At 41.3% G+C, this 12,935-nt stretch overlaps 1 protein-coding gene across 8 annotated transcripts in view; it reads right to left on the reverse strand.

Annotated features, from left to right (window-relative positions):
• The window catches only part of RASAL2 (RAS protein activator like 2), a 451,415-nt gene that overhangs the window by 31,645 nt on the left and 406,835 nt on the right, over positions 1 to 12,935 (reverse strand). For all 8 annotated transcript variants that reach the window (XM_089676317.1, XM_089676316.1, XM_089676318.1 and 5 more), the window contains 2 exons: positions 756 to 900; positions 429 to 573 (listed from right to left, as the gene is read on the reverse strand). In XM_089676317.1, coding sequence (XP_089532443.1) covers positions 429 to 573; positions 756 to 900 — 290 coding nt within the window. The remainder of the gene's footprint in view (positions 1 to 428; positions 574 to 755; positions 901 to 12,935) is intronic.

Here is a 12,935-nt window from a genome sequence, read left to right on the forward strand (position 1 = left end):
CTCACTGGCTGTGATTGACAGCAGCAGAAGCCAATGGCTCCTGTTACTGTCTGTACGTCCTGTGAGGAGGGAGAGCTTCAGCTCTTGTGCATATTGCTGGATCAATATTGGGCTCAGGTAAGTATTCAGGAGGGTTGGGAAGGAGCTGCATGCAGAAGGTTTTTTTGTCTTAATGCTCAGAATGTAACAAAGTCAAAAAAACAAAAAAAAACCCATCTGCCTTTAGAGCCACTTGAAGTACTACTGGAATATACAAAAGAATATTTGCTGAATCTTCCTTAATTAGCCAATCTACATCCATCCTTGACAAAGCACTATAGATTGCCCTTAAGACAATTTCAATACATCAGGTTTGGCAAGACATATCTCCTATTTGTAACAAAGCCGTGAAATGACTTATTCTGCAGAGCAAAGACTGTCTTACTCACCAGTAAGAATTAATGATTTTACAGAAAGCCAGCTCACAGCACATCTTTAAGTTACTCTGATGCTCGGCAAGTTCGCTAGATGAACATTTACTGGGATCAACCTCACAGTTTTCGTCTGACTCATACAGAGCCTTGATAAACTCCCCTGGAGGAAAACAAAGATATTGAAAAGCTCAGCGAGATATAAATGGAAGAGCACAAGAAGAGAACTCTCTTTATAGAAAGCAATAATGTTCCCAAAAGCACACGAGAAGCTTAAAAAAGGAAAAAAATGCAATAAAGGAAAATATACATTACTCTTGCCAAAATTTGAAGAAGAAAACTTACCAAGAGCGTCATGCAGGTATTTTTGCCCAACTAACTTCAAATATTCTTCAATGGCTTTTGTAGCCAGTGTATTTTCCCTGAAGATTAGGACATCGTGGTCACCACACCTGTCTACCTCCGACATCACCAGATCAGTTAGAAAGTCCTGAGGAAACATAATGAAGATGTTAAGAAATGGGGGTGCTGGTCATGGCTCTATGTATAGATAACCCAATGAAACATCTACTTTTGATCAAAATACGCAGTAACCAATGTAAGCAGATAAAATACAAGTTATCAACTAGAAGCACTGTTCTTCTGCCACCTCAGTCTGACACATGCCTCGAAATAAGAGTCAATTCGACAATTATCATTGCAGTGTCTAATGGACTAGCTGTTATTAAAAGCATATAATCAACCAGCCAGTTTGCTGGCTACCAGGGGTGCATATTTTAGAATTTCTTTTACACACTTACAGAAAAAGATGGCTCATCCCATATGAACCTTCTTGTTGGTTATAAACTAATGAGCGCTTTGATATTTTTATTTTAGTAGGTGTAGAAAACATACATTGGTATTAGTGAGAGTGGGAAAATTCTAGGTCATGGACACTGAAAGTTTTGTGACAACTCAACCATCTGCAAACAATCATTTGAAGGAAGACGTTCTATACTACTGAAACAACAGTTAATTAAACCCCTTCAGGGCACAAAACTTATGTTTTAGGGTGAATTTGCTCTGAAACGATATTTTCACAAAGGAATCAGGGTCTAGCCAAGATGCATTCAAAGCACGTGACTGAATCTCTATAAGAAAGAACTTGGCTTCCATTTGAGCATATCCTTGCTAGTAGCTGCCAAACTGCATTGAACTTTGAGAGGGCAGTAATGTTAGTAATGCTTGGAGCTTCCAATGGAGTATATATTGAGCTCTACAAATGGAAAGTGTATCTTCCTCTACTTGTAACATTATTGTATTTTCCCACAATAGTGTTTGTTAAGAACTGGACCGCTTGCTTGGAGCTTAGCAGTCAGGTATATGATTACATTGAAATGAAAAACAAAGTGCCAAATGATCCATTTTTTGGAACATCTAAACTAGTAAGAGCAATTGGAGGTCCCAGATCAGACTCCACACTGGAGCCTGAAGACCTTCAATTACATTCCTATGAAGTATTTTATAAGCCTGAAAAATTCAACTTCGTTCCCTGTTTTGTCCAATTAAGAAAGCCCTCTAAAAAAGCTGACCTTTGATAGGCACAATAAAGAATTCAAATTATATAAAACAATCTCTTCTGCTTCTGTTTCATATTATAAGAAACAAAATGATAGCTTTTAAACATAAAACTGCGGGTCCCAATATCTCTACCCCCACCTTGGTGTTTAATGGTAGCTTCTTTGCTTAGCAGGGTTCTATGGAGTCACCCATTTGCACATGCTCCCATGGTAAGACTGCAGCCCTATGTGAGGATGCTGCCTGTGACAACACTCACAGGCAGCCTGAAAGGACAACACACAGAGCCTCTGTAAATCACTTTCCCATGGAGAAGAAGCAGAGGCATGTCTTCAATGTGTTGTCCTCTCAGCCTGCCTGTGCGTGTTGACATTGGGCATTGAGCTGGCAAGGTGAGACTGTATAAGAACTTTATTGGAATGAATAAGAACTGGACATTGCTAACTCAGGAAAATAAGTGCTGCACAGTCATTTTGCACTCATCTGCTATTGCACACCTCAAGGAGGTCTGCCTACTATGTATATTTTCTCAATGGCGGGGCACGCCTGCACACTGGTGCCATACGCGATGGGACCTGCAAACCGGATGAATGAATTCTTGTGAATGATAATGATGTTATGAGTACACACTCCTCAACAGTAAGTTTGGGGAAGTAGAGCACAGGAAGCAGTATAATTACAAAATGTGCTAAGGAAAGAATTGGTTACCGAACTGGACTAAAATAATCAATACTAATGTGCTGCTGTTAAAAAAAAAAAAAAAAAAAAAAAAAAAAAGACTTTGGTACCACTTTAAAGTAATTTTAAAGGCAGATTTTTTTTGAACAACAAATATTTCATACTTACCTGCTGTGTGCAGTGGTTTTTCACAGAATAGTTCCGATCCTCTGCCAGCGCTTCTGGCGCCTCCCTCCTGCCAAGTTTTCCCATAGCAAGCCACGCGCTCCTGAGCCCATTTACACACAGATCATGGCTTGGACTCGCCCAGTGCTCTCTCCTCATTGGCTCAATGGCTGCGATTGACAGTAGCGGGAGCTAATGGCTCCCGCTGTTGTCTCAGCCAATGAGGAGGAAGAGTCCCCAAAGAGCCACTGTTTTTGTGCACATAACTGGATGCGATGGGGCTCAGGTAAGTATTGGGGGGCTGCTGCACGCAGGTTTTTTTTAAAATCTTCATGCATAGAATGCATGAAGTTAAAAAGCTTGAGCCTTTACAACCACTTTAAGAGTATTAAACCTTTTCCTATGCAGAGGCCTAAAACTATATATATTAATGGACAAGGATGTATTAGCTGCATGAGAAGTGTAATGATGACAGGAAAAAAATTGTTGTGTAGTATTAGAAGTTACAATTCCCTGCAATGAGGCTGTTATGATCCCCTTTTTAATATGGGTTAACGTCTTTGAGAGACCTCTGGTTTTTAGTCCCGATCATATCAATGATTTTGAGAAATGCAGACCATGAAGAATGGGCCTATACATTCCCATGAAGTGTTCACAGTTCCTGACCACGTTAGTATGCACCAAATCTAGGACCTCTGTTGAAACTAGCAAAAGGACATCAGGAAAATGTATGTAAATCTCCTAGATTGTAAGCTCGAAAGAGCAGGGCCCTCGATCCCCTCATGTATCGCATTGTATTGGTATTGTTCTGTCACATGTTCTGTCCCCCTTTGTAATGTACAGCGCTGAGCGAACTATTGGCGCTTTATAAATACTGTATAATAATAATAATAAATGCAGTAGAAAGTGGCCATCTCATGGCAGACTCTCAACACCTTGTCAGCACTTCACTGCGCACAAACCAAGGTTCCATGGAAAAAATCCACGTTCAATTACTTGCTGTTGAAAAGGGTATGGTCCACAAAGCAGTGGTGGATACATTGTACCTTGAGTCCCTAGTGGTTTTCATTTTAGTGCCTCCTACTCCAGGGGTGCTGCTTACAGAATTCAATGAACCCTAAAACCAGCAGATGACGTTAGCAGCTTTCTTAAAAACCAGAACATAGCCATCAACAAACAAGGCATTAAAGCCTTGCATGTGTCAAACAAAACTAAAAAAAAAAAAAAGTAATGACATCAAAGTCACTTACCAATGACATGTTACATAAGCTAAATTTCCTGCCTTGTCATCTAAATCAACCTAATCAACTCCTCTAAAAAGAGTCCTCACCAGAACAGATTAGATCTGCAAAATGTGAGAGTTATTTTCCTAGGAAGGCTGGGGGACAAATATGGTCAAGCATCCCCTTCACTTCTAATCTGCCCACTATTCACGAGTCAAGCAGATTCCCACACTTGTGTTGCAAGTTTGATTTTCTGACAAATGACACTAATGAAAGCTATGTGCACAGACCGCTCACAGAGCTGTTTTTGACACATGTATGCTCTACCCGAAATTGCCAAAAATGATGGTGAAATTAAATCTTTGGATGCTATCAAACAATTGGGTTTTTATGTGATGCTTCTATGAGCAATTACGTCTATTCATTCGGCTAGAGGCAGCATTATTTATGAAAGCTGAAGAAGAAGAAAAATTAATTTACTGGTGGGAAAAGTTCTCAAATAGCTCAGTCAATCTGTAATTCTTAACCTGACAAATACTCTCAATTATTCTCTCAGTGTGTTACCGCAAAGCTATCAATGCAGGTGAAAATGTATCCTACAAAACACATCATAAAGGAATTCATCAGAATAACTTTACAAAACCGCGTAAATCAACAGCCAGAAACAAAAATGCTTCCAGTCCTTTAGAAACACATTTTAATCTGGTGTATTACTGATAATAAAGAAGTGTAGGCTTTTTTTTTTTACAACAAGCCATACAAGAAATATGGGGGCTGCATTGAATTGGCAAAATGACCATAAAAGTTTAGATGACAACTTACAGTTATAAATGTCCTGAAATAAAGATGATAAAAATAGATCTATAAATACACCCCATAGTCCCAACATGGGTTAACACGCTTTGCTATAAAAATGTATGATTTAGATGAGTTACAAAGCAGGCAGATAAACAGAGACCTGGGACAAAAAAAAAAAATTCTTACAGTGAAGCTTAGCGTGTTATCTTGTAGCACTGCATACACTAGGGACAATGGCAGAGGGAAGAACAAATATAGATGTGTGTCTATGGAAACACTGGGCAGAGGTATTGTGCTCAGTTATTTGAAAACGAATGTGTCTCTGAATGTTACCATCTAGATACAAACCACAGTTCTGAAATATGCATCACGCTGTAAACACCATGATAGAAAGCTTCATAGAGAAAAGGCCAGCATTTCCAAAAACACTTAAAGTTAAACTCCGAGCATAAAAGCTTTAAAATAAATATACTCTTCAATAACCACAAATGATAGAATTCCACTTTGTGTGCCTTTGCAAACCCAGGTATTAGCTTGGAAACGTAGCAGTGGTATCATCACTGGGCTGTTTACAGTCTGTGCAAATAGCAGAGCAGTGGGAGGGGCCCAGCTGCTCCACTGACTACAAGAGGGGGCGGAGACCAGACCAGTCATCTGCACAAGGAGAGAGAGCAGCAGGGAGCAGTCTGTATTTCAGGAAGCTCCTGCACAGTTTTACAACAGATTACTGCATAGATCTGGAAGTAATGCACAAAGCACACTAAGATTAGGGCCAGTTTGCACTATGCCCTGATCTGAATTGCACAGGATTGCACTGTGCGTTCCTGTGCAATTTATATGCGGATCTATGCAGTGTGATTTCAAGCCCAATCATTTGAATGGGATGAAATCACACCGCATTAAAGTAATGCATACACTACTTTTTTTAAAAGCACGGCAACATTGTACTTTGTACCATACGGTTTGGTGCGGGCCAGCGCAGACAAATGCAATGCGTTTGTGACCTGCATTCGGGGTGTCGTTAATGTTAACTAACCCCCGCCGCATATTGGAATGTGGCGCGGGAACGTGGAGCTCTTGCACTGCATTCTAGTGAGAATGAGCCCTATACGCAGTATTAAACCCAAAACCAAACATTTATTACATTGCTGACCATTATTAGATGTGATGGTTGTATTAGTTACCTTTTTTAGGCTCTCTTTCTTCTATTTTCATCCGGTGATTCAGCCAGTCACTCTGCTGTTTCTCAAAAGCAGCAGAATGCATTTGTTTACATGAATGAGACCATTCATCACTGGTAGGGGTGATTCAAATGATCAGATTTCATTAATTCATGTAAAACCTTTATTCCAATAGGGAGAATAACAGTTTGTTGTAACTGATTATAAATTGTGAGTTGGAGTTTGACTTTACTTTGTTATTGCATTCAAATCTGCTAATACATTGAACACTCCCATCCTCCCCAGATTGACAATGCTGCTGTCTGCTGTGTCCTGTGCGCATTCCTCCAAAGCAGTGTCTCACTACTACAGAGGAGGTATGTTACTGGCCAGATCACCAGGTGAAAACAGAGGATAAAAAAGACAAAAAAAGAAAACTGATGCAGCCACCATATCTAATGATTGGTAAGCTGCAATATATTACATTTTTGGTTTTGGGCTTAATACCGCTTCAATAATACACATGCCTCTATTTAGATGACATTTGCTCAGTCGAGAGTTCAGTTTAGTTGTGTGTAGCTAGAATTGGTTAATCACTTTCTAATAAACGGATTAGAACTGAATACTTGGATTGGATAAATTGTAAAATGTCTTCAATGTTACAGAACAAGTCTAGTAGAACGCGACTAACCACTACTAGCTATACTATGGCCTGGATGAATGAAAACCTTCACAGATTCAACTTTATATAGAATACACTTATATTCAGAATACACTTTAAGTAGCATGGAAATTTCTGCAAACATATACAGAGAGTGGGAACATCACTTTTTAAATATACAGAGATTGGAAACATCACTTTTTAAATATACAGAGATTGGAAACATCACTTTTTAAATATACAGAGATTGGAAACATCACTTTTTAAATCCTATGTGGTGGAACCAGTGGTGTATTTTGGTTTTGTGCTGCCCTAGGCAACACAAAAATTGGCGCAACCCCCTTCCCCCCCCCGCAGAAAGAGCCTGACATTGACCAAGAACACCCCTGCCTTCCACTACCACTGCCCCCCATACACCAGCCACCATCCCCCCATGGCGAGAGAGAGAAAGACACTCACCTTCACAGCTGCGGACATCCCCAGGAACAAGAGTCGGGCTGTGCATACACCACCATGAAACCCACATCATCTCTCAGAACCCACCAGGTCCCCATGTCAAAAGTGTCCCTTCTTCCATCCCTTCTTTCAAGGGGGAGTGCTGCCCCCCCCTTAAAAATTCCACCCTAGGCAAATGCCTTGTGGTACAACCCTGGGGTCAGAGTCAAGGATCCCGCCAAAACTAAGAACCCAGGAACTAAGTTGACCCCCACACCCTAGCCACCATCCCCCCATGGCGAGAGAGCGAAAGTCAAACCTTCACAGCTCCAGACATCCCCGGGAACGAGAGTCGGGCTGTGCATACACCGTCATGAAACCTGCAGCATCTCTCAGAACCCACCAGGTCCCCATGCCGCGTGTGTCCCTTCTTCCAAGGGGCAGTGCTGCCCCCCCCTGAAAAATGCCGCCCTAGGCAAATGCCTTGTTTGCCTTGTGGTAAATACACCCCTGGGTGGAACTGGTTTCAGGTTTATGGAAAGTGAGCATAGGCAGCCGAATATGGGGGAAGGATGGTGCCAATACATCCTATACAAAGTCATTACTCACTTCTTTTTTCTATGCGAGTCGTCAGATCTTACTAATAATCATTATTATTACATTACTTCACATTATTTAGAGCAGTCTTTCTCAACCTTTTAAATACAAAAGGAAATCTTGAAATTACTTTCTGGTCTCATGGAACCCTTGTAATAATTACCATATCTACAGCTTACTGTACATTACTGTGATGGTCAGAAGGAGCCATCCCCACTTACTGATAGTTAAAAGATCCTTGCTTGTAGTGGTTACTTATTTGAAAGGCAGAATTTGCTCATTTCTTAAGGAGCCCCTAGCAACCTCTGGAGGAACATTAGGGTTCCACAGAACCCTGGGTGAGAAAAGCTGTTTTAGGCCTGGTTCACACCTATGCAGTTTGCTTTTGATCCATTTTGGCAGTATTTCTTGCGCTGCATTTTTGCACACGAGTTTTTTTTTTTAGTTTTGTGGTTTTTATGCTTTTTTTCAACCAATTTGTTGTTGGGTATATTAAAAAATGCAAAGTGTGCCACAAACGAACAAAATCTGCAGCATCTCCATTGAAGTCTATTGAATCAAAAATGCACTATTTTGCATTTAAAAAAGTCCTCGACCCTTTCCAAAAACCCAGCAGCTGAAAAAAGCATAGATGTGAATATGTCCCATAGAAACCATTTTAAATGGACTGCAGGGCGTTTCTGAAAAAAGCAACAACAAATAGGTGTGAACCAGGCCTTATGCAGGCCTTAGACGGGTCGTTTATCGGCCAAATTTTTGTCCGCACAAAAAATCGGATGATATTCACGCCGTTAGTGGGCCAGCCCGTCAGCTGTTTTTCGCGGATCTTCTCGTTTATTTTTATCGGTCATGCTGGAAAATCCACAAAAAACAGCCGTTTTTCATGGACATTGGTGGCAGCATCGGCACTGGGGCAGACCGATTTTTCATTTATCGGCCGGGCCTGCATTATATGTGCAAAAATAAGTGGCCAGAAATGACAAACATGAATATAATAGGCCTAGGAAAGCGAACCTCTGCAATGCATCTGAGCACTAACTAGCTAATACACCATTACCACATAAAAATAAACCTTACCACTATTAGAATACTATTTCACTCGTACCCTCCTTACACAGTCTATATCAACCCTTTCTCAACCAGGGTGCCTTGGCAAAATGTCTAAAAATTGCCACAAACTTGTATACAAGCCAGTGGGTGGACAGGCCCGCCTTCTAGTTAATAAATCACCTCTAATGTTGGGTGTCCTACAAGTGTGGATGTTGCTGCATTATAAAAACTATTAGAACAGTTTCTCACATTTTAGAATGGGCACCCTTTTAAAATTATGGACAGTCTTGAGGCACCCTATTTTAGAATGGAGTGCCTCAAGACTGTCCATAATTTTAAAGGGTGCCTCGGGACTACACATAATTTTTAAAGGGTGCCTTGACTGAAAAAAGGTTGGGAAACGCTGCTCTATATAAAGCGTGCGTACAGGCAAAATATAATAAGTAAGAGTTCTATATCTTTAAAGCCTACATTTACCTAACACACACAAAAAAAAACCAGTGCAAGGAACATTTACACCAGTGAGATGTGCTCCTTGTGCTGCTGAGTGCTCCTTTTGGCCACATCTTCCTCCTCTGATAACTCCCTTCTCTCTCACCTTCCCCGCCACTGTGATCTTCCAGTATGGTGGGGGTTGATATAACTAAGGCAGTGGTGGTTGACTTTTTTGATATCGGGGGCCTCAAGTGCAGCCCATAATATCATCAAAGGGCGGCACATAAAACTTAGTGAAAATTCATTATCAGAGACACCAGACACACAACAGGATACAAAAGACTATGGGCATGATACAATAGCTGGTAAGGGCAAGTGGACAGAACACAGGCGATGGTCAGAGACTGCAGACATGATACAAGAGATGGTCAGAGAGTATGCACATGCTGTAGGAGACTGTGAAAATACTATAGGGAGTTGTTGGAGATTGGGGACACACTTCAGGGGAAAGTCGTATTCTGGACACACATTACAAGAGACTGCTGGAAGTCACTGCTATAACAGGGCAATATGGAAACACAGATTAGTGTCTGCAGGAGCCCAGAGGGCTGCACAAGAAGTACCCAAAGGGCTGCAAGTGGCCCCCGGGCCACAGGCTTGGCACCAGGGAACTAAGGTGCTGACACAGGCATTCATTAAGAGTGATAGACTATGCCCATCCTTTCTGCCCAGCTGCTCCATTTATAGAACTCATTATGACAAATGTGATATATGAATAAAGCAGGTGGACCCTTCAATCATCCACCTGTCCTCCATTCATAGATCCGGTTTTATTCATGGAAGCTATAGCGAGGCTTGTATGAATGAAGCAGCTGAACAGAAAGGATGGGCATAAATGGGCACGCTTGATGAAAGTTCTATTAACCCTTGCCTCCCCAAAAAGATTAAGACAGTGGGATATCGGAGGAAGAATTGCGCAAAAAGAGGACGCAGCAAAACAATGAACACATCATACTGTAAGTAAGTAGCATCATTTGTGCTATTTTTTTTTTTTCAGGTAAACTAAGACTTTAAAGGCCAACTCCACCTTGCTTAGCAACCTTCCCCCTAAACCTAAAGTGTCAACCCGTGACACCAGGCAGAAGTTCTTCTCCCCTGCAGCCGCTGTCACTTTTGACATCAGCACAGCTCCTGTGTGAAAATAAATAAATGCACTTTTTTTCTGCAAAATATGTGCATTCATTTATTTTTTTATTTAGGAGAGGCTGGCCATTTTTATATAGCACCTTTAAACTGCTTTTTCTTTTCTGACTTCATACCTGTTGACCCTGCCACTGACAGCAGTATATGGCTGACATTGCAGTAACACTGCTATAGAATTGGCCACAACATTGTCATCTGTAACTCCAATAATACAGCAATAGGCAGACAACGCCTCCAGTGTGAAGGAAAAAGCTAGCAACTCTCAGTACAATAGTGTCCCAGCCCCGACCCCCTGATAAGTAGCTGGAAAGAAAGGAGTGCTGGGAACCAAAGTGACATTAAAGGGTCTTTTCTCCTCGCCCACAGTCTCCATAATAATCTCAGAGGAGAAGAGAAAAGGCGATCACATGCTCAGAAATTACAAGAAAAAAGGGTACCTTAGGGAAAAGTTACAATACTTTGATACACTTACAACTCTTCCTCCTCTTCTACTCCTCTTACTGTTGGGGTCCCCCAAGGTTCTGTCCTTGGACCTCTCCTATTCTTGATCTACACTTCTTCCTTGGGTCAGCTGATAGCTTCCCATGGTTTCCAATACCATTTCTATGCTGATGACACACAAACCTATCTCTCTACTCACCCCACCAGCTTCCTCACTTATCACCGATTTACTAACAGACAGACTGGATGTCACACAGCTTCCTAAAACTCAAATCTATCCAAAACTGAGCTCCTAATATTTCCTCCCCTGGTTTCTCAGTCAGGATCAATAGCACCACCATCAACCCATCCCCGCATGCCAGGGTGCTAGGGGTAACCCTGGATTCTGAACTATCCTTTCAGGCCCACATCCAATCCCTGTCCATATCATGCCGCCTCAACCTCCGCAACATCTCCAGAATACGCCCCTTTTTAACCAATGATACCACAAAGCTCCTAAGTCACTCCCTGGTTATCTCTCGCCTCGGCTACTGCAACTCCCTCTTCATTGGCTTACCTCTACATAGGCTATCCCCCTTCCAGTCCATCATGAATATTGCTGCCAGGTTCATCCACCTTACCAACCATTCAGAGTCTGCTACCCCTCTCTGCCAATCCCTCCACTGGCTTCCACTCGCCCAATGAATGAAATTCAAAATACTAACAACTTACAAAGCCATCCACAACTCTGCCCCCAGCTACATCACCAACCTGGTCTCAAAATATCAACCAAACTGCTCTCTTCAATCCTGCCAAGACCTCCTGCTCTCTAGTTCCCGTGTCACCTCCTCCCATGCTCACCTCCAGGACTTCTCCTGAGCTTCTCCAATCCTATGGAACTCCCTACCCCAATCTGTTCGACTATCTCCTAATCTATCCACCTTTAGACGATCCATGAAAACCTCTCTTTAAAGAAGCCTATTATGCTTCTACCTAGTAAACTGCCATTTATTTTCTCCATCAGCTCATCCCCCCACAGCTATTACCTTTTGTATCACTCAACCCTTCCTCATAGGTTGTAAACTCTAACAAGCAGGACTCTCTGTTTCCTCTTGTACCAAATTGTATTGTAACTAGAATATCTACCTTCATTTTTTAAAGAGCTGCACAAACTGTTGGCGCTATATAAATCCAGTATAATAATAATAACACACACATACAGTAGTGCTGTTCACACACACACTGCACATGAATGTGTCACTATTGCACCTGACATCTGATTGAATTTCATTGCTGTGGTGGATGGAATGTCAACACACCATAGCTGGTCCATGATTCATGGCAGCCAGCCATTGTACACACTGATAAGAGTTTACTTTTTTTAAAAATAAGTAATTTAAAAAATCTCCTTTCAGAGAGGATTAGTAAAGCCTCACTAAACACCTTAAACCTTTTATATGCACACTGCTTATTAGAGATTTTTTTTCTTTACCTCTTCCATTCATTTTGTGCCAAATATTTGTTTAAAATTCAGTTGTGGGGGATGAACTCAATTCGGAAAAATGTGTGCAGTTGCAACATACTCAAGTGAATCTTTCAGTAACTTTACAAGCATGCAAACAAACGCCTAACATGTCCCGACATATAATATAACAGTATAATAATAAAAACATATATATATATTTATATATATATAAAAAACACACAACTATACGTTTTATCATATAGACTTGGTTCACATTGTTGTGACACCAAGGTCGAGCGACTTGATGTGACAGAGTGGGACACATTACTGAACTTACAAAACTGTAGTCACAAAGAGAAGACAAAAGCAACTTCCTTGTGACTTTTGTAGTTTTACCATAGCAGTCTATGGCATTTTTGTTGTAGCTGCGATTTGAGTTGCAGCAGTTAAGACAACACCCGGTGAAATTAATGTTTAACTTGTCATGTGATTTTGTGTTGCAGTAAGTTGAATGAGAAGTCGCAGCAGTGTGAATTAGGGCTAAAACTCCTTTAGCTCCAGTTCCAGGACTTTGCCTCAGCTGATAGGATGTCAGTCTGTTGCAGGCAGCAGGAAGCATTTTCTCAGTCTCCTCTGTCCATGACACATTTGGACCACTAGACTAAGTTACTGTCATTG

Source organism: Staurois parvus, unplaced genomic scaffold, assembly GCF_062004578.1.
Source record: "Staurois parvus isolate SC_StPar_1 unplaced genomic scaffold, SC_StPar_1.0 ptg000166l, whole genome shotgun sequence".
NCBI lineage: Eukaryota > Metazoa > Chordata > Amphibia > Anura > Ranidae > Staurois > Staurois parvus.